Source organism: Moschus berezovskii, chromosome 6, assembly GCF_049115385.1.
Source record: "Moschus berezovskii isolate FMDL1 chromosome 6, NW_MosBer_1.0, whole genome shotgun sequence".
Classification (NCBI taxonomy): Eukaryota; Metazoa; Chordata; class Mammalia; order Artiodactyla; family Moschidae; genus Moschus; species Moschus berezovskii.
Genome location: NC_142465.1, coordinates 30,609,451 through 30,636,346, shown reverse-complemented (window position 1 = coordinate 30,636,346; position 26,896 = coordinate 30,609,451). Strand labels below are relative to the sequence as shown.

General features: G+C 45.8%; 1 protein-coding gene and 1 long non-coding RNA gene across 3 annotated transcripts; one reads left to right on the top strand and one right to left on the bottom strand.

The window, feature by feature from the left end:
• Positions 1–1,280: 1,280 nt before the first annotated feature.
• ATP5MC2 (ATP synthase membrane subunit c locus 2) lies at positions 1,281–10,134 on the bottom strand. Of its 2 annotated transcripts, none has more exons than XM_055395000.2 (5): positions 10,072–10,134; positions 4,820–4,887; positions 3,673–3,750; positions 2,972–3,171; positions 1,281–1,541 (listed from the first exon to the last, which is right to left on the bottom strand). In XM_055395000.2, exons 2-5 carry the CDS (start codon positions 4,856–4,858, stop codon positions 1,427–1,429), a joined length of 432 nt encoding a protein of 143 aa, XP_055250975.1. In that variant the 5' UTR covers positions 4,859–4,887; positions 10,072–10,134; the 3' UTR covers positions 1,281–1,426. The 2 variants fall into 2 exon arrangements, with proteins under 2 accessions (XP_055250975.1, XP_055250976.1); XM_055395001.2 differs by lacking the exon at positions 10,072–10,134 and adding an exon at positions 8,096–8,183.
• On the top strand, positions 9,870–25,327 carry LOC129536223 (uncharacterized). Its single transcript, XR_008681774.2, has 3 exons — positions 9,870–9,987; positions 21,363–21,530; positions 24,371–25,327. It is a non-coding gene; the product is annotated as an uncharacterized LOC129536223 (long non-coding RNA).
• Positions 25,328–26,896: the final 1,569 nt, after the last annotated feature.

Genomic DNA, 26,896 nt, shown 5'->3' with positions numbered 1-26,896 from the left:
TGCACTGGTAGGTGGATTCCTAACAACTGGACCACCAGGAAAGACCCTTAAAATTTAGCCTTTAGAAAATAATAATCCTTTACCTTTATACTAACCCCTGTCCAAAAGTCCCTCTTGAGGCATTTTTAATGAAAAAAGTTCATCGACTATCCTGCTCTTTTTGGCTTGCTTGAGAGAACAGCAGTCACCAGCAATACTGGAAGAGAACTAGACAGTGTGGCAGTCTTACGCCCTGGACTACAACACATGACCCTTGCTCCTGCTCAGCTCTGCTAATAAATGTTCCTGGGAGAATCCTTTGATATCTCAAAGTCTGTTCCCTCACTTGTGAAGTGAGGTAGTTGGTTTAGACAATTAAATTGAAAATCTGACTAAGATACTGCTGAGATGTGTCATGCTAAGATACTTCTAAGGATACGAGTATGACAGAGTCCCTGCCTCAATAAACTAACAATCTAACTTAGAAGATAAGGCACACATTTGTGCATATGTGTACATAAGCCCACATTTATCACACACAGTAAGCATTATAAAGGACGCAGCATGCTTTATAGTCCTTTATATGGACTAATGCTCATTTGACTGAAAGTAGAGGGAAACCAGATGAAAGCTTCATGGAAGAAGAGGTAGCATTTAAAGTTTTTCAGGATAACAGGGAGAGTTTGAAAAAAAGAGGAAAGTGACTGAAGATTCAGGCAAAGAAAACAGAGATGGACAAAGTGCAAGTCCTGCAGATATGTAAGGACAGGAAAGCAGGAAAGTGTATGAAAAATGACAAACAGTCCACTTTGGATAGAGTGTAATGGGAAAAAGACATAAAACTGAGAAAGTTGAATCAGACTATTTTTGAATTGGTCAATGGCAGAACCAGTCCTACATGTACGGATTAACCTGGCAGTGGTGGGTAGAAGTAAATGTCAGAGGGTAGAGATGGCAGGCAGAAGGCCAATGAAGAGGTTATTGCAATAGACCAGTGGGTGGCAATGAGGGCATCAGCCAGGAGAGTGGCAGTGGAAATGGACAACCACTTTAGCCAAAATTTTAAACCAGCACTGTATGTTGCTTCTGTCCCAATTCTCCATGGTAACAGGTCATCCCAAGTGAAAATTATTAAAAAGGAGCACTAATTTGAATAAAGCTTTCCCAACATAGAGAATGAAAAATAAGTGAGCCCAGATCCATGTTGAGTTTAAAACCATCACTAACCTCTGGCCTTATACTTTCACCAAGGCATTCAGCCAATTGTGGAAAAGAAATATACACAGGAGACTCAAGAAACATCTTATTAATACAGTATTTATTTGTCTTCCTTCTGTCAAGCCCTGAGCCAACCACTTTCCCCAGGTTGCCTGGGGAGGTACAGGAAAAGAAACATACAGGGCAGATGAGATGGGAGAAAGAACTATGGGAGGTGGAAACGGCTCCTTCACATGGCGAAGAGGATGAGAAAGGCCACCATCAGGCAAAAGAGCCCCATGGCCTCCGAGAGGGCAAAGCCCAGAATGGCGTAGGAGAAGAGCTGCTGCTTCAGAGAAGGGTTCCTGGGAGGGGAAGAGAAAAGACTGAATTTCTAGTCCATATAAAGAAAAAGACAAACATTAAAGGGAGCTCAGGGAGAATCCATCTCAAGCTAACATTTCAGGTAACGAGTCTCTCAGGGTGACACCATCATGCCCCATTTCTTGCTCTGACAATTAAAGTCTCTACAGAGATGAATGGGGGAGGGGACAATCCAAAATTCTGTATCACAGCCCTGGTACAAACATTACCTCCTCTACACTATCACCACATCTTCCCTGGGTCTGGACACTTAACCATTCAGGGCTCAACCAGGATGGAAGACGTCTCTGGGTGGCAGGGCCTACCAGAGCAGCGTTTCCAAACTTTAAGCAGTAGAACCCCATAATATAAAACGTGTAACAGCTAAAGTGTAATGGAGTGGCGGAGTTGGAAGTCTTGTTTGATTGGTCTCCCCTTCATTCTCTGAGAGTCTCTGGGGTGTACCCTCAGAACCCTAGGGCTTTATGTAACACAATTAGAAAAACACTATTCTAGTGGACAAGGACATCAGAGGGACAAATAACTTCTCTTATTTCAAAATAGTCAAAAGATTTTGGGCTACAAACTGCATGGTGGGGGGGCCCATTTAGACAATATGAGTCAAAATGGGATTAAGGACTCCTAATTCTGAAAATCAATATATAATTTCTATTTCCCTTACTGTCACCTCCAGAACTTGATGGATTAGGTAAAGCAACACTAGCTTTTAACGGAATTGTGGACACAGAAGTTTCTTATTTCATGCAAATCCTAAAAAATAAACTTATTTCCCCAAAGACATTGAGAGAACTTGCAAGTCTCTAAAGGATTAATTTAGTTCTTACACTGAGTTGCCCAGAGTTGTTGGCGACCAAATAGTCTCAAGTGTCAGGGAGCACTGGGGCTGGATGCAGAAGCAGTTTTCCCAGGAGTGATAAGGGAATTCCCGGGGATGGGGAAAAACAGCAGCAAAGCTACTATCCTGACTGAGGCTTTAGACTGGGGGGCAGACATGTCAAAGTTTTTCTGTAAAGGGCTAGACAGCAAATATTTTAGGCTCTGTGGGTGACGTACAACCTGTTAGCTTTTTATTTTCATGACCCTTTAAACATGTAAAACCCTTCTTAGTTCAGCTATACAAAACCACGCTGGCCCAAATACAGACCTCCTGCCTTAGTTTGCTGACTCCTACTCTAAAGCAAAGCTGTCCAATAGAACTTTCCAAAATGGTAGCTACAAGTCACATGTGGCTACTGAGCTACACTGAAAGTACACAAAACTTAAGTCAGTGTACTTTTAGTTAAAACTCATATTTGAATAGCGCTACGTGGTTAGTGGCTACTGTATAGGATACTGCAGCTCCAGAACCCCCAAATATTTCTGCCCAGACCTGTGGAAGCACATCAGAGAGCCAATGGGGGGTCCATCTTACCTGGCATAACCAATGATGAGACTCCCAAACACAGTCCCAATTCCAGCTCCAGAGCCAGCCACCCCTACTGTGGCAGCCCCAGCTCCAATGAATTTGGCTGCTGTGTCAATGTCCCTTGAAATGGCACTGGTTTGGAAGCTGCGGCCAGGAGTAAGTGAGGTGGTCAGGGGACGAGGGACTACTGCCAAGCTGCTGTGGCTCTGTGAAGAAGCAGCAGGTAGAAAGTTTTTAGGAAACCCTTTTTTCTGCTTTGGAAAACGTCTGTACCATTTAATCCCTTTATGCTATCAAATCCCATCGTTTCACCTCCAAACAGAAAATCTTTTAACTCCCCAGAAAACTCTACTGCCAAGCAGAACCTTTAAATGCAAGAGGTGGATGTCAAATATCTTCATGACTCAGGTACAGCCCAGAAATGGAAGACTACAGCCCTAGCCTGTTCCTGATGCCTTGAGGAGATCATCTTCCTGGGCTACATGCTCCCAACGCAAGTCAGTACACTACATCAAGTAAAATGGGAGTCATAAGCAGCACACGGGGAATGTGCTGCCAGTGGCAAAAGCTGCAACCTTAGGGAATATATCACAGTATATGGTACCTTGAGTCCTCAGCACTCCCCCTACTGGTCCTGTCGGGTAACCCTCCCTTCCCCACCCCATCCCCACCCTCACCCTGCCCAACAGGTTCCACTCATAAGTTACCTCATCCGTCAGTGTCTCCGGTCGTCTTACCACCACTGCAGACAGTGATCGGCTCAATAGTGTAGAGGTTCTCCTGATCTAGCCGGAATAATACAAGGTCAAGAAAGGCTGTGGAGAGTTTTACAACTACTGCAAATTATTACTGAGATACCCCATTTATTCACTAGAACTTAAACTGGAATCTCAAAAAAGAATCTGGAATCATTCATTTAAAGCATTTACTTCACTCAATAAGAAATCTACACATATACTGGTAATGGCCAGCTCATCAGAAGGAAGCGAATGACTGGAATATCTTTTCCTGAACACACTGTTCTGGAAAATAGGCACGAAGACCTATGCTGAAAAAGTACCCCCTCCTGGAAGTCTTTTCTAACTCCAAGCCAGCGTCTCCAAAATAGACAACATGGTGGTTAACAGCCAGCGCTTTAGTCATATATAACTAGATTCAAATCCTAGCTCTATCTGAGTTGTGTGATCTCAGAACAAGTCAGGTAAATCTTTTAAAGCCTGCTTTCTCATTTATCAAATGGGAATGACACATCTCAGGGTTGACTGGAGGAGTAAATAAGATTACGTACATAAACTGGTAGACTCAATGCCAGGCATAGCAAGTGCTCAATAAATAATACCAACTAACAGCATCACTCCTTTTCACTTATGAGTGAATGAACCAATTGCCTCCACTATCTAATACTCTTTCATTTCTTTCATCCTGTTGCTTCTGAATCAAATATTTTTCCCATGTGTATTTTAGCTTCCCACCCAAATTTAAGCTTCCAGAAGAACTCCTAGCTATAGCTCTCTGACACTCAGGACAAGATCCTGTACACAGTGCATACTCAGTCTGACTTAGGCAATTTATTTCATGCTTATCATTTCTGGTGGGGCTCATTTACAAGGACACAGTGTTTCTGGATAGGAATAACCTGATCTTAGCCTAGATGCTCATTTATGCTCTTCTGTTATGACTGCATGAGAAAAATCAACTGGCCTTCATGGGACACAAGGCGAGGAACGCCTAGGAAGCATTCAATCTCTCATCAGGCTAGCAAAGCAAAGGGCCCAACTGCGAAGCATAAGGTCTGAGAAGGAAAAGACAAAATGCCTCTCCTTAAAAACTTTCTTGGGAAAGGTGGGTACTCACCAAGGAGGGGGTGGAGACGAATTTGGCGCACACGTACATTTTCAGGGGATGAAGCTGCGGCAGGAGAGCTGCAATTATAGAAGCAGCATGTAAATGCTGTTCTTGCTCATCAAAAGACAGCTGTATTAGCAGGTGCTCTGGAAAACTTCAATGGCCCAGAAAGCAATGACTGATCTCAATCTTAGAGATGGAATGAGAACCCTGAAGTCAGGACTTCCTCCATACAGCTTCCAAGATTTCCTTATAATCAAGTGACTTCTCTTGGTCTGAACAAGAAGCCACTTGGTCCCAGCTTTAAGACATGTCATCTCTTTCCACAGCCTCATGAGTTGGGGTTGTAGATGAATTTCCCCAGCATCTTTTGCCCAAATTTCCCCTCAGTCTCTTACTCAAAAGAACTCTTCTCAAGCCTTCGTTTCCCGGATCTAAAAAGGTTGCCCTTTAAGGCTCTCAGGGTAATTCCCTGGCAGTCCAGTAGTTAGGACTCTGAGCTTCCACTGTAAGGGGCATGGGTTCCATCCCTGACTAGGGAACTTAGATCCCATAAGCCGTATGGCACAAGTGCAAAAAAAAAAAAAAGACTCTTGGAAGATAAGTACAGAGGGCCAAGGCTCTGAAAGTGCCTCTAACAATCCTCTTATTGAATTACCAGGAAGCATTTGTCAAAACATGTCAAAAGATTTGTCAAAGATGTTCAAGCTGGATTTAGAAAAGGCAGAGGAACCAGAGATCAAATTGCCAACATCCATTGGATCATCGAAAAAGCAAGACAGTTCCAGAAAAATATCTACTGCTCATTACTGAATACACAAAAGCCTTTGACCATGTGGATCACAACAAACTATGGAAAATTCTTATAAAGAGATGGGAATACCAGACCACCTAACCTTCCTCCTGAGAAATCTGAATGCAGGTTAAGAAGCAACAGTTAGAACTGGACATGGAACAACAGACTGGTTCCAAATCAGGAAAGGAGTACATCAAGGTTGTATATTGTCAACTTGCTTATTTAACTTCTATGCAGAGTACATCATGAGAAATGCTGGATTGGATGAAGCACAAGCTGGAATCAAGATTGCTGGGAGAAATATCAATAACCTCAGATATGCAGATGACACCACCCTTATGGCAGAAAGTGAAGAACTAAAGAGCTTCTTGATGAAAGTGAAAGAGGAGAGTGAAAAAGTTGGCTTAAATCTCAGCATTCAGAAAACTAAGATCATGGCATCTGGTCCCATCACTTCATGGCAAATAGATGGGGAAACAATGGAACAGTGACAGACTTTATTTTTTGGGGCTCCTAAATCACTGCAGATGGTGACTGCAGCCATGAAATTAAAAGACGCTTGCTCCTTGGAAGGAAAGTTATGACAAACCTAGACAGTGTATTAAAAAGCAGAGACATTACTTTGCCCGTAAAGTCTGTCTAGTCAAAGCTATGGTTTTTCCAGTAGTCATGTATAGAAAGTTGAACGCCAAAGAATTAATGCTTTTGAACTGTGGTGTTGGAGAAGACTCTTGAGAGTCCCTTGGACTGCAAGGAGATCCAACCGGTCCATCCTAAAGGAAATCAGTCCTGAATATTCACTGGATGGACTGATGCTGAAGCTAAAACTCCAATACTTTGGCTACCTGATGCGAAGAGCTGACTTGTTTGAGAAGACCCTGACGCTGGGAAAGACTGAAGGCAGGAGGAGAAGGGGATGACAGAGGATGAGATGGTTGGATGGCATCATTGACTCGATGAACTTGAGTTTCCATAAGCTCTGGGAGTTGGTGACAGACAGGGAAGCCTGGTGTGCTGCAATCCATGGGGTTGCAAAGAGACAGGACTAAGGGACTGAACTGACAGACTGAGGAAGCATTTGTCAAAACATTTATTTCCTATGTTAATTAACCAGATAAGGCAGATCAAGGAGGAACTGTCATTATTCTAATTAGCAATGACTGTTATTCATTTCCACCATCATTCTAAAGTGAAAGTGAAGCCGCTCAGTCGTGTCCAACTCTAACTGACCCCATGGACTGTAGTCTACCAGGCTCTTCCCATGGGATTTTCCAGGCAAGAGTACTGGATTGGGTTGCCATTGCCTAAATCAGTCAACACCCCTTAACTAGTCCACACCCTCTAAACTATTCCACACCCCTAGTCAACACTCTAAGCTGGTCAACACCCCTAAATCAGTCAACACCCCCTAGTCAATACCGCTAAACCAGTCAACACCCCTAAGCCAGTCAACAACCCTAGTCAACACCCCCTAAATTAGTCAACACCTTAAACTACTCAACACCCTAAACTAGTTGTTCACTGGTTTAGTGGTATTGACTAGGGGGTATTGACTAGTTTGGGGGTGTTGACTAGTTTGGGGGTGTTGACTAGTTTGGGGGTGTTGACTAGTTTGGGGGTGTTGACTTGTTTAGGGGTATTGACTAGAGTGTTAACTTGTTTAGGGTGTTGACTAGAGTGTTAGCTAGTTTAGGGGTACTGACCATCATTCTAAGGGGTATTCAATTTTGTATCCTCAAGACCTTAAACAGGGACTTCCCTGGTGGTTAACACTTAGCCTTCCAGTGCAGGGGGTTTGGGTTCAATCCCTGGACGGAGAGCTACGATCCCTCATGCTCAGGGCAAAAAAAGCCCCCAAACATAAAACAGAAGCAATGTTGTAACAAATTCAATAAATACTTAAAAAAAAAAAAGATCTTAAACAATGCTAACACCCTGGAGGTACCTAAGTTGGTAGAACTGAGAGGAGTGGGTGAGTTAAAGACCTACAGGCAGGGTTTTTCCAAGTACAGTTGGTGGCCCACCTGAACTAGTTACAGGAGGGTAGGGACTGTGTGGAGAAGGCAATGGGACCCCACTCCAGTACTCTTGCCTGGAAAATCCCATGGACGGAGGAGCCCAGTGGGCTGCAGTCCATGGAGTCGCTAACAGTCAGATGCGACTGAGCGACTTCACTTTCACTTTTCACTTTCATGCATTGGAGAAGGAAATGGCAACCCACTCCAGTGTCCTTGCCTGGAGAATCCCAGGGACAGCGGAGCCTGGTGGCTACCATCTATGGGGTTGCACAGAGTCGGACACGACTGAAGCGACTTAGCAGCAGCAGCAGGGACTGTGTATGTATGAAAAATGTGGGACTTCTCTGACAGTCCAGTGGTTAAGAATCTTCACTTCTACTGCAGGGATCCCTGGTCAGAGAACAAAGATTCCTTGACCATGAGCTGTGGCCGAAAAAGAAAAAACAAAAAATGCATATTCTTGGGTCTCACCTTAAGACTTTCTGGGTCAAGATCTCTGGGAATAAGGCCCAAGTACTCTATTTTGGGGTTCCCTGGTGGCTCAGCAGTAAAGAATCCGCCTGCCAGTGCAGAACACTCGGGTTCGATTCCTGGAGAAGAAAACAGCAACCCACTCCAGTATTCTTGCCTGGGAAATCCCATGGACAGAGGAGCCTGGCTGGCTACAATCCAAAGGGTTACAAGAGTGGGACATGACTTAGCAACTATATAATAACATTCTGTATTTCAATGAAGCTTCCCAAATGATTCTTAGGTACTTGGGAGAGTGTGGTCTTAAAAAACAGGTTTAAAACTATGGCAGTGGTAGAATCAGAATTTGAACTCTCTTCACTCTTAATGTTTTCTAATATGCTACAGGTTGAAATACTCAGTGATTACTTAGACCTGTTAAATGACACTTCCTTGAATAAGCTGGACTAATACTTTCCCAGATTAACTTCCAATTCCAGAATGTTACTTTTACATTAATGGATGTCTTCAACTCTCTTCCTTTCCGGAATTCTGATATCTGCCCATATGTAATTCTAACCCAATTTTGCTGCCAGGCTATTCTGGTTTCCTTAGGTAAAAAATCCAAAATTTCTTTTAAGCTTTAAAAAAAGAGACTGTTTTTCCCCCAAGGCAACAAAATCTCAATATCTTAATTTTAAAAATATAGTTCTTAGAGGGATTAAATGAAATAACATATGGAAAGAGCCTGATGTGGAACTGAAGGAAGCCTGCAGGAAGTGGTGATCCCTCTGCTGGCCACCTAAACTTGGCCAAGTCTGCACTTGTTAACCAATATCACCTTGGGGAACAGCACTACCCAGGTTCATGGGTTTCTTCCTCAGTAGAGGTCAGCCACGGAGAAGGCAATGGCAAGCCACTCCAGTACTCTTGCCTAGTAAATCCCATGGATGGAGGAGCCTGGTAGGCTGCCGTCCGTGGGGTCGCTAAGAGTCGGACACGACTTTACTTTCACACATTGGAGAAGGAAATGGCAACCCACTCCAGTGTTCTTGCTTGTAGAATCCCAGGGTCGGGGGAGCCTGGAGGGCTTCCGTCTATGGGGTCACACAGAGTCGGACACGACTGAAGTGACTTAGCAGCAGCAGAGGTCAGCCAGGGAGTTACAGGGCTGCTGCTTAATCGTTCCCTTTCTTAACCTTCTTTTCCTCTTGAGGGCAGAGTCTGGGGACTCTCAGTAAACCCTCTGACAGGAAAGCTGGCAGGTGGGTAGCACCCCATGCTGGTCCCTCCGCTTTTCAGGCCTGTTGCCTCTAAAGGAAAACCTCACACAGCCCACGACTTGTGTTTTTCCCGCTTCACCGCAGTGGAAGGAAGAGAACGCCACTGGGAGACAATCCGCGGTACCAAAGAAACCTGTCTTTTCTGCTATAGCTCTCTCCCAGTCCACAGGCTGAAGGTAGGGGGTGCTTTGGCTGTGCTGCTCATTTCTACCACTTTCATGGTTTTTTAATTCGAGGGATGCTGCCTAGAGGGACTGGTGGCTTTAGACGATCCACCAATCTCTACTGCTCGACACATGAGATCCTGGGGCCAAAAGTCTGGAGGTTTCAGGATAAGGCAGGCACGAGTCAGGATAAGAAAAGCAGAGATAGGAGGGGAAAGTCTGGGGGTTGGGACAGCTCTGAAAGGGCAAAAGGGTGAGAGAAGAACGTTTGCAAGCGACAGGTGAAATGAGCACTCTGGGATTTGACTTTCGACAGCTCCAAGGCACCCTCCCCCCACCCACGAGACAGCAAAGATGGCGCCAGGCCCGCGCAGCTGGAGGTCACCGGCACGCGGAAGGCGCAGCCCTGACGCGCGGGGATACGGGGGCAAGGGAGGGCGTGAGGACCCAGGTGGCAGTACGCAAGGTAAGGGCCTCAGACCATCCACGCGCGGTGGGCGCCCGGCGCGCGTGCGCGGCGCAACACGGCCGCGAGGGCCCAAGGCCTTACCTGCTCCCAGTGCAGAGAAGACAGAGAGGGGCGGGGAGGGGGCGGGAATAGGAAAAGGAAGGCTCAGCGCAGGCGCGGCCCGGACCAAAGAGTCGCCCCGCCAAGGCTAGAGAGATGGCAAACTTGAGGGTCGGCCCAGGCACCACAGCGCCGCCTGCCAGCTCTGCGGCGGTAGCCGGCCAGTCACTCCACCTGGCGTTTGAGAGGAAGAACTGCAGGCAGAGCCTGAGAAATGAGGGCACTCCGCAGTGTAAGCCGATCCGTAACGTGGCCTGCGGTTTGCTCTGCGCAGCGGCTGGGTTTGCGTCTCTTTTCCAAGCATGCGCGGTCACACTGTGGGGTGGGAACCCAACTGTCCAGAATTTCAGTGTTAAGTGGCATACAATCGAGATGGGGTTCAATATCCAAAATCTAGCAGAAGGAAAATGAGGTCACAGGATTCCCGACGCCTGTTGCCACCGACCCAGGCTTTATGGATGGGAAAACTCACTCAATGGGCGGATAGTCAGGAAAATGCCCCAGCTGCCTCTAGTGGCTTCACCTTTATTTCCCTTTCCTTCTTATTCCAGTGATCAACTATGAGAAAATCAGCATCAGGGAACCAGAAGATAGGGGCCAAAGATGATTAGGGCTCGAGAGACCCGACCCTAAGCATTCTTTCCTGAGGCCTGAGACAGTCAAGGAATAGAGGGCATCAGTGACCAGCAGTGAGGCTGGGAGGTCACCCCAGGCATGCCAGGGCCTCTGCTCAGGCTTCATCTACACGAGTTGAGATAAGCAGTCCCCCACCCCCAGGAGGTGCTCTTAGGCCCCTCAGCTTCTTCCCCTTGCCCTTTTGCTCGTCCTTTCCCCGATGGGAGAAAGTAGGGGGCCTCCTGGACATCACCTCTTCTTCTAGGCTGCTTTATGTCCCAGATAGGTCTGACCTGTTCCTTTGGAGGGAGGTCCACAAGGCCTACCCACTTCCCCTCACGTCTAAAGCTCGGCCGTCCAGGCATCGTCTTGAACGCAGCACAAGAAAGACAGGGAAAGCTCACCAAACCCCCATAAAAAATAAAAACTAAAAAGAAGGCCGTGGCTGTAAATAAAGCCAAATCCGCCACCCTCTGAGGGGCCGTTTGTCGTCCCCTCCTTGGCCCCGTCCTTCCCGCCGCCCCCTCCCGGCTCCCGGGCCCCGCGGCGCCCCGGCCCCGAGCTCCTCCATTTAATCGGATTTGGGAGAAGGGGAGGATAAATCACGGCAGCAGCTTTACGGTCCCGGAGGAGAGGCGAGCCGCAGCCAGGCACACCCCGGCCGGCGATAAAAACCGCCGCTGAAAGCCCACGGAGCAATTTCCCGGGACCCCGAGCGACGCCATTACAGGAATGTAATTTTGCCCGGATGAGGCCCCGAGTTTAATTATCCTCGCGGAGGAATTTCAATGCGGCCAATCCATCTTGCAGGCGGGCGGCAGAGGGATTTATATGGGCCCGTTATTTCACACCGATCCTCCATCTGCATTTTTATGGCCCTGAGCTTCTGAAAGGGAGGGGAAGGAGTAGGGAGAAATCGGAGAAGCGGGCGAGGAGAAGGGTGGGAGACTTCCCGCCTTTCCTAAATCTAAGATTCCAGCTCGATAATGAGGATTCTCACTGGTTCCCCTGAAATGCCCAGATCTCTTTCCAGTTGCAGTTGTTGACTCGGGGTGAGGTTGCAGGTAGGTGAGAAATGGAACTGGTATCCTTGGGAATCACTCAACAGGTATTTACCAGGTACCAAGCGGTGCCAGGCACAGGGTGAGATGCTCAGAGGAGAAAGGGAAAATAGGCTACAAGAATCTCTCCTGGGGACTTCCCTGGCGGTCCAGCGGTTAGGACTCCAAGCTTCCAATGCAGGAGGTGGGGGTTCAATCCTTGGTCTGAGAGCTAAGATACCTCATGCCTGGAAGCAGTTGGCAAAAAAATAGATCTCCTGAGGTCCCCAGACACCCCAAGCCCTCCCACACTGAATTCCTTTTAGCCCGCGGCTGCACATCCTCAGGGCAAAACTTCCACAGCTCGCTGGAGCCGCCACCACTAGCCAGTTGTTGCAGCTGTTTGTTGCGACAATTTAGACCCCTCTCAGATATCTCTAACAATCCAAAGGAGAATTGGAGAAGGAGCCCGTGTCTGATATGTTTATTTCTCCCTTACCTCCATTCAGTAGTAGGCTCTGAATTCATACACCTGGCTTCCCAAATTGCTGTGTGACCTTGGGCAAGCTGTTTAACCCCTCTATATCGATCTTCTTTTATGTAATTTGGGAATGATAATAATTCTTCATAGTCGTTTAGTCACTAAGTCTCATCTGACCCTTTTGGGACCCCATGGACTGTAGACGGCCAGGCTACTCTGTGCGATATCTCCAGGCAAGAATACTGGAGTGGGTTGCCATTTCCTTCTCCAGGGGATTTTCCCGACCCAGGAATCGAACCCAAGTCTCCTGGAGAATCGAACTCAAGTCTCCTGCTTGGTAGGCGGATTCTTTACCACTGAGCCACCTGAGAAGCCCGATAATAATGCTTGCTTAGCAGCAAATATTGGGATATTATACATGAAGCTTTGGGGCTTCCCAGGTGGTGCAATGGTAAAGAATCTGCCTGCCAATGCAGGAGACCCAGTTTCCATGCCTGGGTCAGGACGATCTCCTGGAGGAGGAAATGGTAACCCCATCCAGTATTCTTGCTGGGAAAATCCCAGGGACAGAGCAACCTGGAGGGCTACAGCTCATGGGGTTGCGAAGAGTTGGACATGACTGTGCAGAGATACCTGAAGCTTTTAGCAAGGAGTTTGGAACTTAGTAAAAGTTCAATAAATGCTAGTAATACAATAATACTCTTTTTTTTTTTTTTTGGTGTTAGTAGTAGTGTTATAGTTGGGAGCATGGCAGCTCAGTTCTGCTTTGCTTCCTAGAGACTTTATTGCAAGCTTCTTGCAATGATAGCTCCTGAAAGAAACTCAACTATGGCTTACTGAACTTTTTTACCTACATGAATCACACAAAGGAGTTACTTGACAGGTTAGTGGGTGGGGATCTGTGGGGAGGGCTGAGAATTCCCAGGGCTGTTGCTACCAGGTTTGCAACCAGACAGTAAATCCGGAGGCATGAGACTACAAAAAGTGGTTGGAGGTATGTGCAGAGGGGTGAATTTGAAGACAGCAAAATATGATCCAAGAGAACATTAGCTAAGGGTCTAGGGATTTTCTTAAACAAGGGCTTGGAAAAGGGTTCTTCCCTCACTTCACTGAGGAAAAACTAGGGTCCAGAAAGGAAAGGGTGTGGAGCCAGAACTATCCTTTCCAATCAATCCTTTTCTTTTCCTACCAGACCATGTAACAAGGTTGGCCTGATTGGCCAGTTTTTCTAAGGACTGTTAGTGGCAGATTCTGACTGGTTAGCCACCTCCCTGCACAGTGGTGACGATGAAATGAGATTGATCTTTTCTTTCTTTGGATTGGTTAACAACCCTCAGGGGGGCCAGAGACTCATTTTAATTGACTGGAGAGGCTAGGAGGGAGGTCCAGCACCTTTCATATAGAAATTCTGAGAGTTCTTTTTCCACAAAGGTCACCAGGAAAGAGTCTTGACTGGCTTATGCATATTTGCCTTTGGACTGGAAAGTATAGCTTAGAGAAGAAAAATCAAGAGAGTCAGGCAGGCATGCTGCAGTTCAATTTGAAACCCAAACAGAGAGAGGGATTCACAGAGGAAAACAGCAGAGTGGTAAAAAGAGAGAGACTAGGACACAGAGAAATGAAAGAAAAAAAATAGCCAAAGAGGATGGATTTGAATAATTTGGTTTTCATTTCTGATGGTTTAAGAGGAGGTTAATTTATGATGCATTTGGTTAGATGCACGTGTTGCCAGCGCGTGGCATGGGAAGAACAGCTGTCTTGGAGGCAGGAGATTAGGAATCTGGTCCCAGCCCTGCTACTAACTAGCTGAGTCGCTATGCAAGTTACTTCATCTCTCAAAGTTTCAGTGTCCCCGTTTGAAAAAATCAGGGGGAGAAGTAGTGATCTGTCAGGTTCTCTCCAATATTAACTCTCCTGATTCTCTTTCTGACAAGCAGTCTGTTTTCTAAAGCCGAAGTGGTAACTTTACACTGCCAATAAGGACTATTCTTGGGTGCTATGTTCCTCTATTTATTTGAGTTTGTTAATTTCAAGTTTTTGGGACTGGTAGGCACTGACTGATGGATTTTTCTGTTTTCTCTTGCTAAATCAGTTCCCTAAAACAACAGGATTGTGAGCCATCAGTAAACCTCCCTACTCTTGGAGGAAAAAAACAGTAGATGGAAGAAGAAAAAGTGTCATGGGTATCCAGGATTCCAAGACAGGGATCAGTGAAAGGGTTGATGAGAGAAGGCCAGACAAGTTTTAGCTGGGAAGAACCTAAGTTCTTTTGAATTTGTAAGATGAACTTATGCATGCCCTACATACTTATCTAGAAACAATGATTAAGTATTTATGTGAACAAATTTGGTCCCTGCCATTTATTGTCTCCCAAGCCAAAGCACACAGAGAAACAAAACAGAAAATGAAAGTCATTGTGATAATTGACATACATATACCACCCTGTGTAAAGTAGACAGCTTGTGGGAGCCTGCTGTATAGCTCAGGGAGCTCAGCTTAGTGCTCTGTGATGACCTATAGGGGTTGAAAGGGGCAAGGTGGGAGGGAGGTCCAAGAGAGAGGGGATATATATGTACATATAGCTGATTCACCATCTTGAACAGCACAAACTAACATATTGTAAAGCAATTATACTCCAATCGAAAAAAAAGGTCATTGTGATATATTGTAAAGAGCTTAAGACTGAAAGCTAGAGATCTGAATGTAGATGTGGGAATATCTTTTTTAAAAAATAATTTAATTGATTTCTTTTTGGCTGTCCTGAGTCTTCATTGCTGGGCAGTTTTCTCTGGTTGCAGAGAGCAGGGGTTACTCTCTGGTTGCAGTGCCTTCTCTTGTTGCAGAGCGCAGGCTATAGTAAACATGGGCTCAGTGGTTGCAGCATGTGGACTCAGCAGTTGCGGTTCCCCGGATCTAGAGCACAGGCTCAGTAATTGTGGCCCACAGGCTTGGTTGCTCCAAGGCATGTGGGATCTTCCTGGCTCAGAGATTGCTCCCATGTCTCCTGCGTTGGCAGGTGGACTCTTCCCCACTGAGCCACCAGGCAAGCCCTAAATTTGGGACTGTTCTTAATTATGTGACTTTGAAAAAAATCAATTCACCTCTCTCAACTTCAGTTTTCTTAACTGCACGTTGTAGGAAAACACTTGCTGATTATTGAATTCTTTTTTGGCTTTAAATATAAATAGCATAGCTCTGTTCTTCCTGTTTTGCCCTCATCTCCTGTGACTTTAAGTATTCGACCAGTATTAACTGCGTATCTATTGTATGTGAGGTGCTGTACCATGTATTGTCATTAGGGATAAAAAGGGAGAAAGCACAGTCCCTTGTCTTCATAAGTTTATAATCAGTAGGAAAAACATGTACATATATAACGATAACTTGCAGCAAGATTTAATGGGTTATATGGGTTATAGGAGTTGAGGAAGCAGTATGATTTCCATTTAGAATGATCAAGGCGGCACTATGATTAAAAATAAGTTTTTTCCTTCTTTTAAAAAAATAAAGTATTTGAATTACATAAAGGAATGCAATTAATGAATATAATTTATGCAACAGATATTTTTGGAGATCCTACTATGTGCCAGGTGCTGTTCTAGGTGCTGGAAACACAGATGTGAACAAAATAAGACAAAAATCCTTGCCTCCTCAGAGGTGACTTTAATATAAATTATGAAGCATAATAATAAAATAGACATCCATAAAATGACCCCCAGTTTAGGAAAAGAAAAAAAAAACAACTAATACCACTGAGCGCCACCCTGCCATGCATCTCTCCTATAGTAAAGTAATCCTTGAATTTTATGTTTGTCATTTCAGGATTTTTCCTCAGATTTTTACCATATTGCTTATTTTGTCTTTTCCCCCTACTGTTCTAAAAGTGATATTATTTGCATCCTTCTTTACTTGCTCTTTTCATTCAACGTTATGTTTCTAAGATTCACTGAAGCTGATATAGGTAGCTATAGTTTATTTACTTTCTTTGCTGTATTGTAGCCCACCAATTTGTCAATTAATTTCCCTGTTGAAGAGTATTTAGGATTGTTTTAAGCTGTTTGCCACTACAAACAATGCTGCTCAGAACATTTCTCCTAGTATACATGGGTAAGTTTCTTCAGGGTACATGTGTATAAATTGCTGGGTTGAGGCATATTAATTTTTCAACCTCTCTGGATAACATCAAATTGGTTTCCAATATTTATGCCTACTAAAGTATATAAGAGTTTTGATTGCTACCTTATCCTTACCAATTTTGGTATTTAGTCACTCTGTTGGATATAAAATGATGATTTGAATTTATACTTAATTATATTTGCCTTATTATTAGTGAAGTTGAGCATCTTTTCATATATTTATTGGCCACTCATGCTTCTCCTTCTGGAAATGCCTATTCATGTATGTCTTCTGCCCATTTCCTATTGGGTTATTTGTCATCTTCCTGTGGATTTTTAGGAATTAACAAATATAGATAGCCTAGTCCTGATTCTTTGTTAGTATCAGTTATCTGCTTCCAGTTTTTAGCAGGGTTTGGATTTTAGTAGGAGCTTAAAGGATGGATGATTTCAGTTCTAGCTCAGAGTCCTCATTTAGTTGGATTAATTAATTCTTAATTCATTCATCAAATATTTATTGAATGTCTAGCCAGACGTCATGCTAGACTCTGAGAATACAAATATATTCCACACTTGTTCACCAGTTACCACTTCCAAGATCTAGCTGGGTTCAAGCCAGTGACATCTCCTGGTGGACCGACCACTCCTATGGCCTCCTAGCTGTTCTGACTTTTCCAGTCTGGTCTTGCCACGGTCTACTCACCACCCAATAAGCAGCTAAAGTGATCTATTGAAATGTAGATCAGATCATGCAACTTAAAACTTCCCAGTGGTTTTCCAGTTCTCATAGAAAAAAAATTCATAGTTCAGCTACACTAGGCTCCTACTGACCCTCAGTCACACCACACTTACTTGTTTCTCCTCGGAACTTTGCTGTTTCCTCTGCCTAGATCATTCTCCTAGGTTATGCTCACTCTCATTTCATCTAGGTCTCATCTCAAATATCACCTCCTTAGAGAGGGCTTTTCTGACTACCCAATCTAAATAGCCGCCACTCCCCGGCCCCTTTTAACTTTCTGGCCATGCTGCTTGTGAGATCTGAATTCCAGGACCAGAGATGGGTCCTGTAGGGGTCCAGGGGTCCAGAGATTCCAGGACCCCTGCCTGCTCATTGAAAGTGCAGAGTCTTAACCACTGGACCACCAGGAAACCCCTCCACCTTCCCTTCTTTATCTCATTATCCTCCTTCATTTTTCTTTTTAGCACTTATCATAGTTTTATTTTTATTGCTTTTTCCTTCACTGGAAGATAAGCTCCACTAGTTGAGAGACCTTGTCACCACTGTATCCTCAGCATTTAGAAAAGTGCCTGGCACTTAATAGGCTCTCAATAGAAATTTTGTGAATGCTTGAATGGTGAATCAGATAGAGTCCTTGCACTTAAAAAGCTTTAGTCTATCGGGGAATACAGGGAAGCAAAAGGCAAATAATTTCAACACAATTTGACAGTGTTCTAAGATGGATAAGCACTGGATGCTGTGGGAATGCATAGGGAGGACATAGATTTCGGTCCTGAGAACTAGTAGTCAAGGGAGGCTTCCAAGATGAGGTGACATTTACACGAAACCTGGAAAGAGAGGGAGTAGAAGGCCAAAGCTTGAAGAGAGGGATAAGTGGGCTTCTCCACAAAGGCAAGTAATTCAGTGTGGTCAGAATGAATAGTTGTGAGTGCAACGGGACGCAGAGACTGGTGGTTGGTGGCTAGATCCTGAAGGACCTCGAGCATCAAACTCAAGCCATTTGGATTTTATCCAGAAAGCAGCCAGAAGCCATTTGAACCAGAGAATGAGCTCAGATTCGCATTTTAGAAAAGTCACTGTAGGTCTAGTGTGCAGAATGGATGCCACGGGGCTGGCTGGGGACAGGGAGCGCTATAGCGGACTGTCATCAGGATCCGGGTGGAGATGGTGGTGGCCTGAGCTCTGACTTGACAGCTGGGATGGAGAAAAGGAGGCAGAGCTCAAGAGGTTTAGGAAGAAGAACCAGTGGGCCTCAGTGATTGATTGTTATGGGGGATGAAGGAGGCGAGAGAGGTGAAAACAGTGCCCAGTTCTCTGGCCTGGGTCACTGAGTGGTGCCATTCTCTGATTGGAAAAGAGTCAGAGGGTTAGAGTGAGATGAGCAGGCCAACCCCTAATACTTGTGAGGCCCAGGACAAGGTAAAAAATATAGCCTACATACCAAATGTCTAAATATGTACAAGTTATAAATCAAAGCTAACAAACTGTTAAATAAAACATGTTCTACCCTCTTATCTTGACAAATATATCAATATCAGTTGGAAGATTTATATTTAGAATCCTGGGACTCTTCCAGCTCCAGTCTGACCCTCGGGTTCTCTCTCCGTTCTTGCTCCAGCCCACTACCTGTGGGGCCTCACACCACAGTGGGTGCTGGGGGCAGCCTCACCTCTAAACGCCACACCAACAAGGCTGGCACTGCACTCCCTAGCAGCTCCTTCTGTGTTTTCAGGAAATCAACCCCCAGGAAGAGGTCCTGGAAGTCAGCTTGGGGCATATTGGCAGGATAGTCTGGCCACTGGAGCATGGTCTAGGAGTGGGCGGGCGTGAGCTCTGTGTAGGCACACCCCCTTGGCCTAAAGTTTTTCTCCCCTTGCAAGAGGAAGAGACCCTCTAAGACTGTGGCCCAGGGTAGAGGTCCCTCTTGCCTGGTCTAAGGGCATAGACTCTGAAATCATACAGACTGGGTTCAAACCCCTACTCTCATGTTTATTCATTCTTCTTTGAACCTGGGCAAACTCTCTGAGCCTGTTTCCTTTCTTGTAAAATGGCAATAGTAATATCTACCTCATAGGGTTATTGTGAGAATTAAGTAAGGGTAATATATGCAGAGCACCTGGTATTTAATATTCCCCTCCCCGCCTCCCCAGTTTACTTTGTTTTCTTCCCATTCATCACCACTTTCCCTCAAACTAATCATGGAGGCTGGGGAAAATATGAAGTTTATTCTAGGTAAAAATTTTTTTTTTCTGGTAGGAGTGGGTCCAGGAAAAAGGAGTTTATAAAGGAAACAGTAACAATCTAGGCAACAGTAATCCCAGCTCAGGCTGGGGCCATGTGGGGGAAAGAGGGAGAGTCAGTTGTCTCGTGTGTAGGTGAATGAGAAATGGTAATAGCATAATTGCTTTTACAATCTGTTTGTTTTGCTGCCAGTTGCAGCTGGTTACTGTTTTGATCCTGGGTTTTCATGTTAAGACGGGAAGAAGGTGTGAATAGAAAAAGAAAAAGAATAGAAAATCCAGACGTAATTGCTTGGAGACCAGGAAAATGGTCAGAGAAACATGGTTGAAAACACAGATGGTTTCCATCTCTCAGACGTGGACTGGCCCTCTCATTGAGTTGATCTTGTATTGTTGTGTAACATGTATAGATTCTTACCGCATGCTGTCACTCCCTCTACTCCTGCAGCTAGAACGCCCTTTCTCTCCTTCTCAGCTGTTCCAAATTCTACTCTTTATTTCAGGCTCACTCCTTCCCTGGTAAGCATGACCCTCCCCACTCCTCTGAGCTCTTCCCAGTCTGTATCTGTGCTGTGATAAGTCGCTTCAGTTGTTGTGTCCAACTCTTTGGACTCTATGGACCATAGCCAACCAGGCTTCTCTGTCCATGGGAATTTTCCAGGCAAGAATACTGGAGTGGGTTGCCACGCCCTTCTCCGGGGGATCTTCCCGACCCAGGGATCCAACCAGCATCTCTTACATCTCCTGCATTGGCAGGCGAGTTCTTTACCACTAGTGCCACCTGGAAAGCCCTTAGTCTATATCACCTATAATTTATTCATGGTCTTAATATGTTTAGTCTTGTTCTCTTAGCCTTTAAAAATTATTTTAATTTTTTAAAATTTATTTATTTGACAGAGTGGCATGTGGGATCTTAGTTCCTCAACCAGGGATTGAACCTGTGCCCCCTGCAGTGGGAGCTTGCGCCTTAACCACTGGATTGCCAGGGAAGTCCTGTTCACTTATCCTTTTATGTGCGCAAGTCTTGTCTCCCCAACAAGAGTTTAAGCTTATTAAGGGAAGGAACTATATTTCTATTTCTCTTCCATTTCCCATAGTGTCTGTATATTCACTTAATATACATTTATTGAGTTACCATGTGCCTAAACTGGGGTTCAGGTGCTGGGGATACAAAAATGAAATATATATATATATATATATTTCCTCTTCACTAGTGGAGCTAGTAATGGACTCATGGTTTAATAACTGCCTATAAAAGTGTTGAACACATAATGGTTCCTCAATGGAGGTTTGGTGGATTGATGAACCTTGCTGCTTTTTGACTAGGCATTCAATGAATGAATGAATGAATGAAATTACTGGATAGCAGCCCTGCAAGCTGTTCCAGGTGTGTCCCTCCTATATGAGACTAGTTCTCACAGACTTAAAGGTGTGAGACTGGTTTGAGGGGAGAAGTGCTCTCTAGAGGCATCAAAACAGAGAGCCTACTGTCTTTTCAAGGCAGTGTTCACTCCTTTCCTTAAGGCCTAATGATTAAAACACAAAGCGTTTTACAGGCATTGGTGAATACCTTTTGCCAATTTGTGTCATTCAGGTTGTAAATTATGAGAACTGTGTCCATTTTTCATAATAAAAAACAGCTATTATTGAATATTGATTATGTGCCAGATATTTTGCTGATTTCTTTACATGAATTATTTAAATCCTAGCAACAACCCTATGAAGTAGATGTGATTATTATCCCACTTTACAGAAGAGAAAACTCAGGCACAGCTCGGAAGCAAGAAAAGATAGAACTTGAATCCAGGAAGTCTGTGCTGTCCAGGCGATGAATTGGGAGAGTGGAGAGCTGAGTTCTTCAGCCCGGCCTGCTGTATGCTTGCTGTGTGGCCTGCAGAAATCATCTCAGCTCTCTGGTCTTCGGCCCCTTCTGATCACCAATCTTAAAGCCTATTCTTTTGAATTCAAGTCCTCTGCTGCTCCACCAATATCAGTTGCCTAAATCTGGTTGTGATCCCCTAAATCTCATCTTTCATCTCCTTGTAGTGTAAGAGGCAGCAGTGTTATTCATAACTGGAGCATCCTTTTCTGAGACATTATATATGAAGACCTTGATGACTTCTTGAATGTCTTGGTTCATGGCTGCAGCTAATAGAGCTACAGAAGGAGCCCTGAACCCAATTTCTTCCTGTGACTCCATCCCTCAACTCCTAGGTAAGTAAAAATATTTCCCAGTATTCAGGATGCTCGTTATCATGAATCCATTCAGAGGACACAGCCAAAACCAGGCACTAATCAAAAGGAAGGTGGGGGGGTCTGATTCATTTCTGTGTGTGGAGATTGATCAACGCAGGCAAGAGATTGAGACCAAGTAACACGAAAGAGTAGGCATGAGTGGATTTGAAAGGTCGATTTCTCTGAGGAGCCTCCACATGGAAACTGAAGCTGCTCAAATCCTCCATTTTGTCCCTTCATAGCTGGAATTTTTCCTTCCTTGTAGGCAGACAAAGGATAATAATTATCTGAACAAGTGTGCTTGGTTAGCTGGCATCAGTGTTTTAAACTGGTATGCTTAAATAAACATTGGCTTGCTGTACCCTTCATGTTGTTATCTGACTCAGCTCTCTCTGCTTAGTCTCTCTTGTCTGTGCATCGAGAGTATCTGTGTGTTCCGTTCTCACCAGGGCAGCCTCTGGCTGGGGTGCCTGCTAGTGTCCTTTCCTAGAGCTTCTTTAATACCAGGCAACCTGGCAAGATGGTTTCTATGTCCCTGCCCTCACTTCCTTCCCTGCCTCCAATTTCCTCTTGTTGTTTTCCAGAATCATTTCCATGGTTCTCCTGTATGCATTTTCCCCAACCTTCTCCGTCCCTGCATAAAATTCTACAGCGAACAGGGACAAATATCTACTAAAGAGAAATCAATCTCTCCCCCGGCCACCCCCCCTTCTCTCCCTTTCTCTCTCTCTCTTTCACACACACAAACACACTGAATGGATGGCAGACTTCATTTCTCTTCTGACCTTATCATGCTCCCAAATATCAAATCAAGATCACTCCCAAAACCCAAACCCAAGCCTAAAAAGCAACACAGAGAAAGAATCACTTTTCTTCTAGGAGATGAATGCACCCCTTTTGGGGATCCACCTGAGGTAATTGAAGGGCTTAATTTCTGAAGAATCTGCTTCTGTCAGTTTTGCATGTATTCCTGTGTATGCTATGGGTTTGTAAAAGTGTCTTCCTTAAGCAGAAGTTAACTTGGGTTGTAGGTTATAATTCTAACTGTGAGTGTGGGAGAGAAATTTTGGTGAGGACAAAAATCCTGTTTTGTCATTTAAAAGGGATTCAAAGGGAAGTCCTGGTACCCGCCTTCTGGGAGGCAGATCTCTGGGTCAGATGGGATGAACCAGAGGAGGGTACACTTAAACTTTGTTTACAAACCAGCATAATATGCAATGATCCCAAACGAGTTCACACAGGGGCACCCATAGCTTCAAATGGAGGACAGAACCGGGAAACGAGTGCTGGCACAAGGGCAGTACTGAGAAAATTTGGGAAAGTATCTTGGAGGGAGCGGTGCGCGGCGAGGGGGGCTGGAACCGTGGGTGAGGGAACGCACACCCGGGCTGCCTTTCCCGAGGTCTCCTGTTGGCGAGCTGGGTGAGGTGCTCTCTGGGCAGGTCCGCTCTCTGCGTCCCTCCATCACCGATCTCGCCGGCCCTCTCGCCTCCTCCATGCCATCCCCGGGCCCCTTCCAACACATCCACTCCTCCTAGCTCCCCCTCGATAATCTCCTGATATCTCTTCAAATCCAATTATTGAATTAATTGACGTGCTAACCGAGAGGCAAACAGAAAGGGGCGGCAAACACCGGTCGGCTCAGATTTATCCTCCGGCCTCAATAGGCCCCGGCCGGGCGAGATTTACTGGGCCTCGAACACGACGACAGTTCAAACCTTTGATTAATCATGTTTTTCTCCCGGCCCCATAATTTAGTTGCTCTTTTTCCCTCCCTGCTTTTTTTTTTTTTTATCAGTGGAAACAGAGACAGAGTCCTCATCAGCTTCAATTACAAATATTAAGCCCCCGGACAGCACTTTGACAGAGAGGCGGCCAACCCCAACTCCTTCCCGCCCCGCTAAATCATCCCCGAATTAACATCACAATCGGCGGCTGGCGCGCGTTCAGATTTAAATGGTGGCATATTGTTCGCGGACGGTCTAGTTCAGACCAGCGGGTTCGCAGTTCCCGCCGGCGGCCCCCGCCGCTCCCCCCACTGCCCCCTCCTGCCTCCCGGGAGGCTGTGACTCAGGAGCCGCGGGAGGCTCCGGAGCCGGGTCTCCAGCAGCGGAGGCTGCAGGCGGGGGTACACTGGGGTGGGGCCAGCGGGCTGGTGAGAGTGGGTAGAATGAGGAGGAGGGGGCGAGTCAGGCACACGGAGAGGGAACTGCAGATGTAGGGTGGAGGGGAGGGGGACCGAGGCCGGGCAGAGGCGGGTGAGTTTTGGGGTAGAGGGAGAACAGCATTGATGCAAATGAGATGCAAATGAAGATGCAGAAACCAGGGATTTGAGAATGCCACTATATGGCCGCCTCGACCTTGGCGCGGTCTGCAGGGCATCCTTGGGTGGTGGTGGAGGGGTCATTCTGTAGGGAAATCTCTTTCTCTTTGAGTCTTGCGGTGTGAAAGAAGAACGTGGGATTTCTCGTTTCCTGAGCATGTTAGAGAAAATGGTTCATAAACTACAGCCAGGAGGCTTGAAGGTAGGCCTCAGAAAAGACTTCCTAAGTGGGAAGACTGAGTATGAGGCTGGAATACCTCCTGGGGATTTTTTTTTGGATTAGAAGACCTTTGAAGCAGCCAGATTTCTCTGAAGGCGTTTTGGGGAAACGGTAACTATTTGGCTCTGTCCCACTGTGGAAGAGAATAGGAAGAGTGATTCTCCTGACCCCATTAATCCTTTAAGAATGAAGAAGCTCAGGAAGAAAAATGACAATCTCAGAGTCTAGGTTTCCAGATATTTTCATATCCACCTGTCTCTCCGGTCTTGCCCGCAGCGATCTCCGGGACCTCATTTCTGCCTAGCAACATCACAACCAATCAAGATGCAATTAGGCCTGGCAGTTCGGCTCATCCTTCACTGGGATTGGCTGCTGGCGGTGAGCGCATCCTAAGTTTTCATTGGCTGACGGCCACCTGTATGGAAATGAGAATGACAGGGGACTCTCAGAGCCTTTTCTGCGACGTGGACCTGTGGCTTACTGCACTGAAACCTGCAAGCTCAGAGCCAGAACCCCTGGGCTTTTTTTCTGCCTTCTCTCCCTGTTCTTCCCCCAAAGAGATATCTCTAACTTTTCCCTCAGCGCCTCTGTCTGAGGCCCAGTCGGAAAGAAATTCGCAAAAAATAAGGCGATTTTGTATGCTATTTTGCTTTTTCTTTGCCTTCTCTCGGTTCTGTATCAAGATTTTGCCCCTTCCGTCCAATGCTATGACAGTTCTTGCTCCTTTCTCTCTTCCATGTCCATCGAAGGGGCGGCTTCTCTCTGTGTGGAGTCCCTCAGGCCCTGCCCCCTGTTTCCTCAAACCCTCCCTTCGGGCTCAGCTCCACCAAATTCCCAACTGCCCCCTTCCTCCCTCTCAGGATCCAGGCTCCTCGCACAACGATCTAAAGCCCAGTTTAGAAGGGAGTTAGAGGGGGAGAGGACTCCCCCACCTCCCCCCAAAAAAACCTCGTCCTCGCTCCCCATCCATTTTCTCCGAGGGAGCCGAGTTTGACAGCGAATTCATTCCGAGAGGGGAGGGTGATTTATTCTTCAAATATACCGACAAGTGCGGGCATGATGGAGCCCATTAAAATGTTGGGAGATTGTTTTTATGATTGAAGTCTGTATTACTCCAACCATAAAGAAAGAGAGCAAGGAGTCATTAGCATTTTCATGATGGTGTATTTCTGCTTGTCTCCGCGCCATCACTCATCTTTACTGCCCGTCCCTTTGCTCTCGCTCTGCTACAACGAGGAGAGACTGCAGCCTGAGTTGGGGTTGGGGGTGGGGGGAGGCGGGGGCCAGAGATCCCCCCGCCACTCTGCCCTTCACGCCAAATCCTCACCCTCCCTGGGACGCAGATCATGGGGTGAGAGGCCGAACGCAGAGAATGATGTGCCTCAGCTTTCTCCAGCCTGCTCTCCTTGCCCCTGACTGATGGAAGCTGGGGGTCTTGTCCAAATGGTGCTTGGAGATCTGCACAGACCTGGCTTGAGAAAGGCGGAATACCCCTTCCTTCCTTTGGCTCTTCACTTCCTGGCCTATACTCACCACTTAGAGCTTTCCAGGGTTATCCATATAGAGAGAAAGTCAGAAATTCTTGGCTGAGTGCCCTGGGCTAGAGACATCAGAGTAGGAGAGGGCAGAGGGAGGAGGCCTCAAGTCCCTAGGTTTGGAGACTGTGTTGGGAGGAAGTTGGAAACCTGGACCTTTGGCTTCTGTCTTTGCTACTCCCTCTTTAGGGTTAAAGTCTTCTGTCACTACCCTAATTCCCCTGCTCCTGCTCTCTCCTAATTCCTTAAGTCCTTGATTCTTTCTACCCAGTACTCATATGTACTCCAAGGAACAAATTCATAACCTCCATGAGAATAATGGAGCTCAAAATAATCATTGTCAAGATAAGAGCTTGGAGAAAGTTACAGGTGAAACAGTGTCTACAGGTACCCAAGGATTGTGGGAGTCATCTGTCCTCACCCCTGGCTCCGGACAAGACTCATAACACACAGAAACATTCATTCTAGGTTGGACACAACCTTGCCTGCATACCCTATTGAACCAAATTGTGTGGTGGCATTTGTGTGAGCATTGGTTGGGATAAAGGCTAGTTTAAGGGTGGTGAGAAAATGGAAGTGTTAGCTCACAAGAAATCAATGGTGATAATAACAATTAGTGGACCACTTTCCTATTGGTTCAGTGCTTTCTCATAGATGTCTCACAGCAACCTGAAAGGTAGGTTTATGACTGCCATTTCACAGATGAGGAAACCAAAGCTCAGGTGAGTGTGTGCGTGTGTGTGTGTGTAACTTAAGATCACTTAGCTAGTAAACTGGGCTGTTTTCATTATCTGATACTGCCTGAGACAGAGTTCAAGAGCTCTAAAGTGGAAGCCAAGATGACCCATAAACTTCATCTGAGTTTATAAGAAGGTGGGGAAGACTCTCTAGTGAGTGTTAAATATTTTGGGAGAAATCTTAGTAGGAATAGTCATCCCTTGGCCACCAGAGCTGGGTACCTAGTGGTGGTTAGCACTGCTAGGATTAACCCTTCTCTCATTCAGGGAACATTTATTGAGCAGCTAGTATGTGTCATCTTCTGACTGACCCCTCCCCTTTCACAGGCCTCCTCCTCCTTTTGAGAGGGGTATATGATAGGGCTCTGGAGTCCTGGGCAGAGTTAGAGCCCCGGGCAGCTGGGCAGAGATGGAGCAAAGCAGGGTACAGAGGTGAGAGCCCCCCTACAGCCTGCACAGTGCCCAGAGGCTGTTACAGCAGCAGCCCCAGATTTACAACTGCCCTGGCGCTGATGCCATAAAAGCAAACG

What these genes read in the sequence shown, in the direction of transcription:
- ATP5MC2 (XM_055395000.2), bottom strand. Translation starts at nt 4,858, where the DNA reads ATGTACGTGTGCGCCAAATTCGTCTCCACCCCCTCCTTG. An exon ending in CGGAGACACTGACGGATGAG is followed by an intron (nt 3,172 to 3,672) that starts GTAACTTATGAG and finishes GCTTCTTCACAG; the next exon opens with AGCCACAGCAGCTTGGCAGT. An exon ending in CTCATCATTGGTTATGCCAG is followed by an intron (nt 1,542 to 2,971) that starts GTAAGATGGACC and finishes TTCCCCTCCCAG; the next exon opens with GAACCCTTCTCTGAAGCAGC.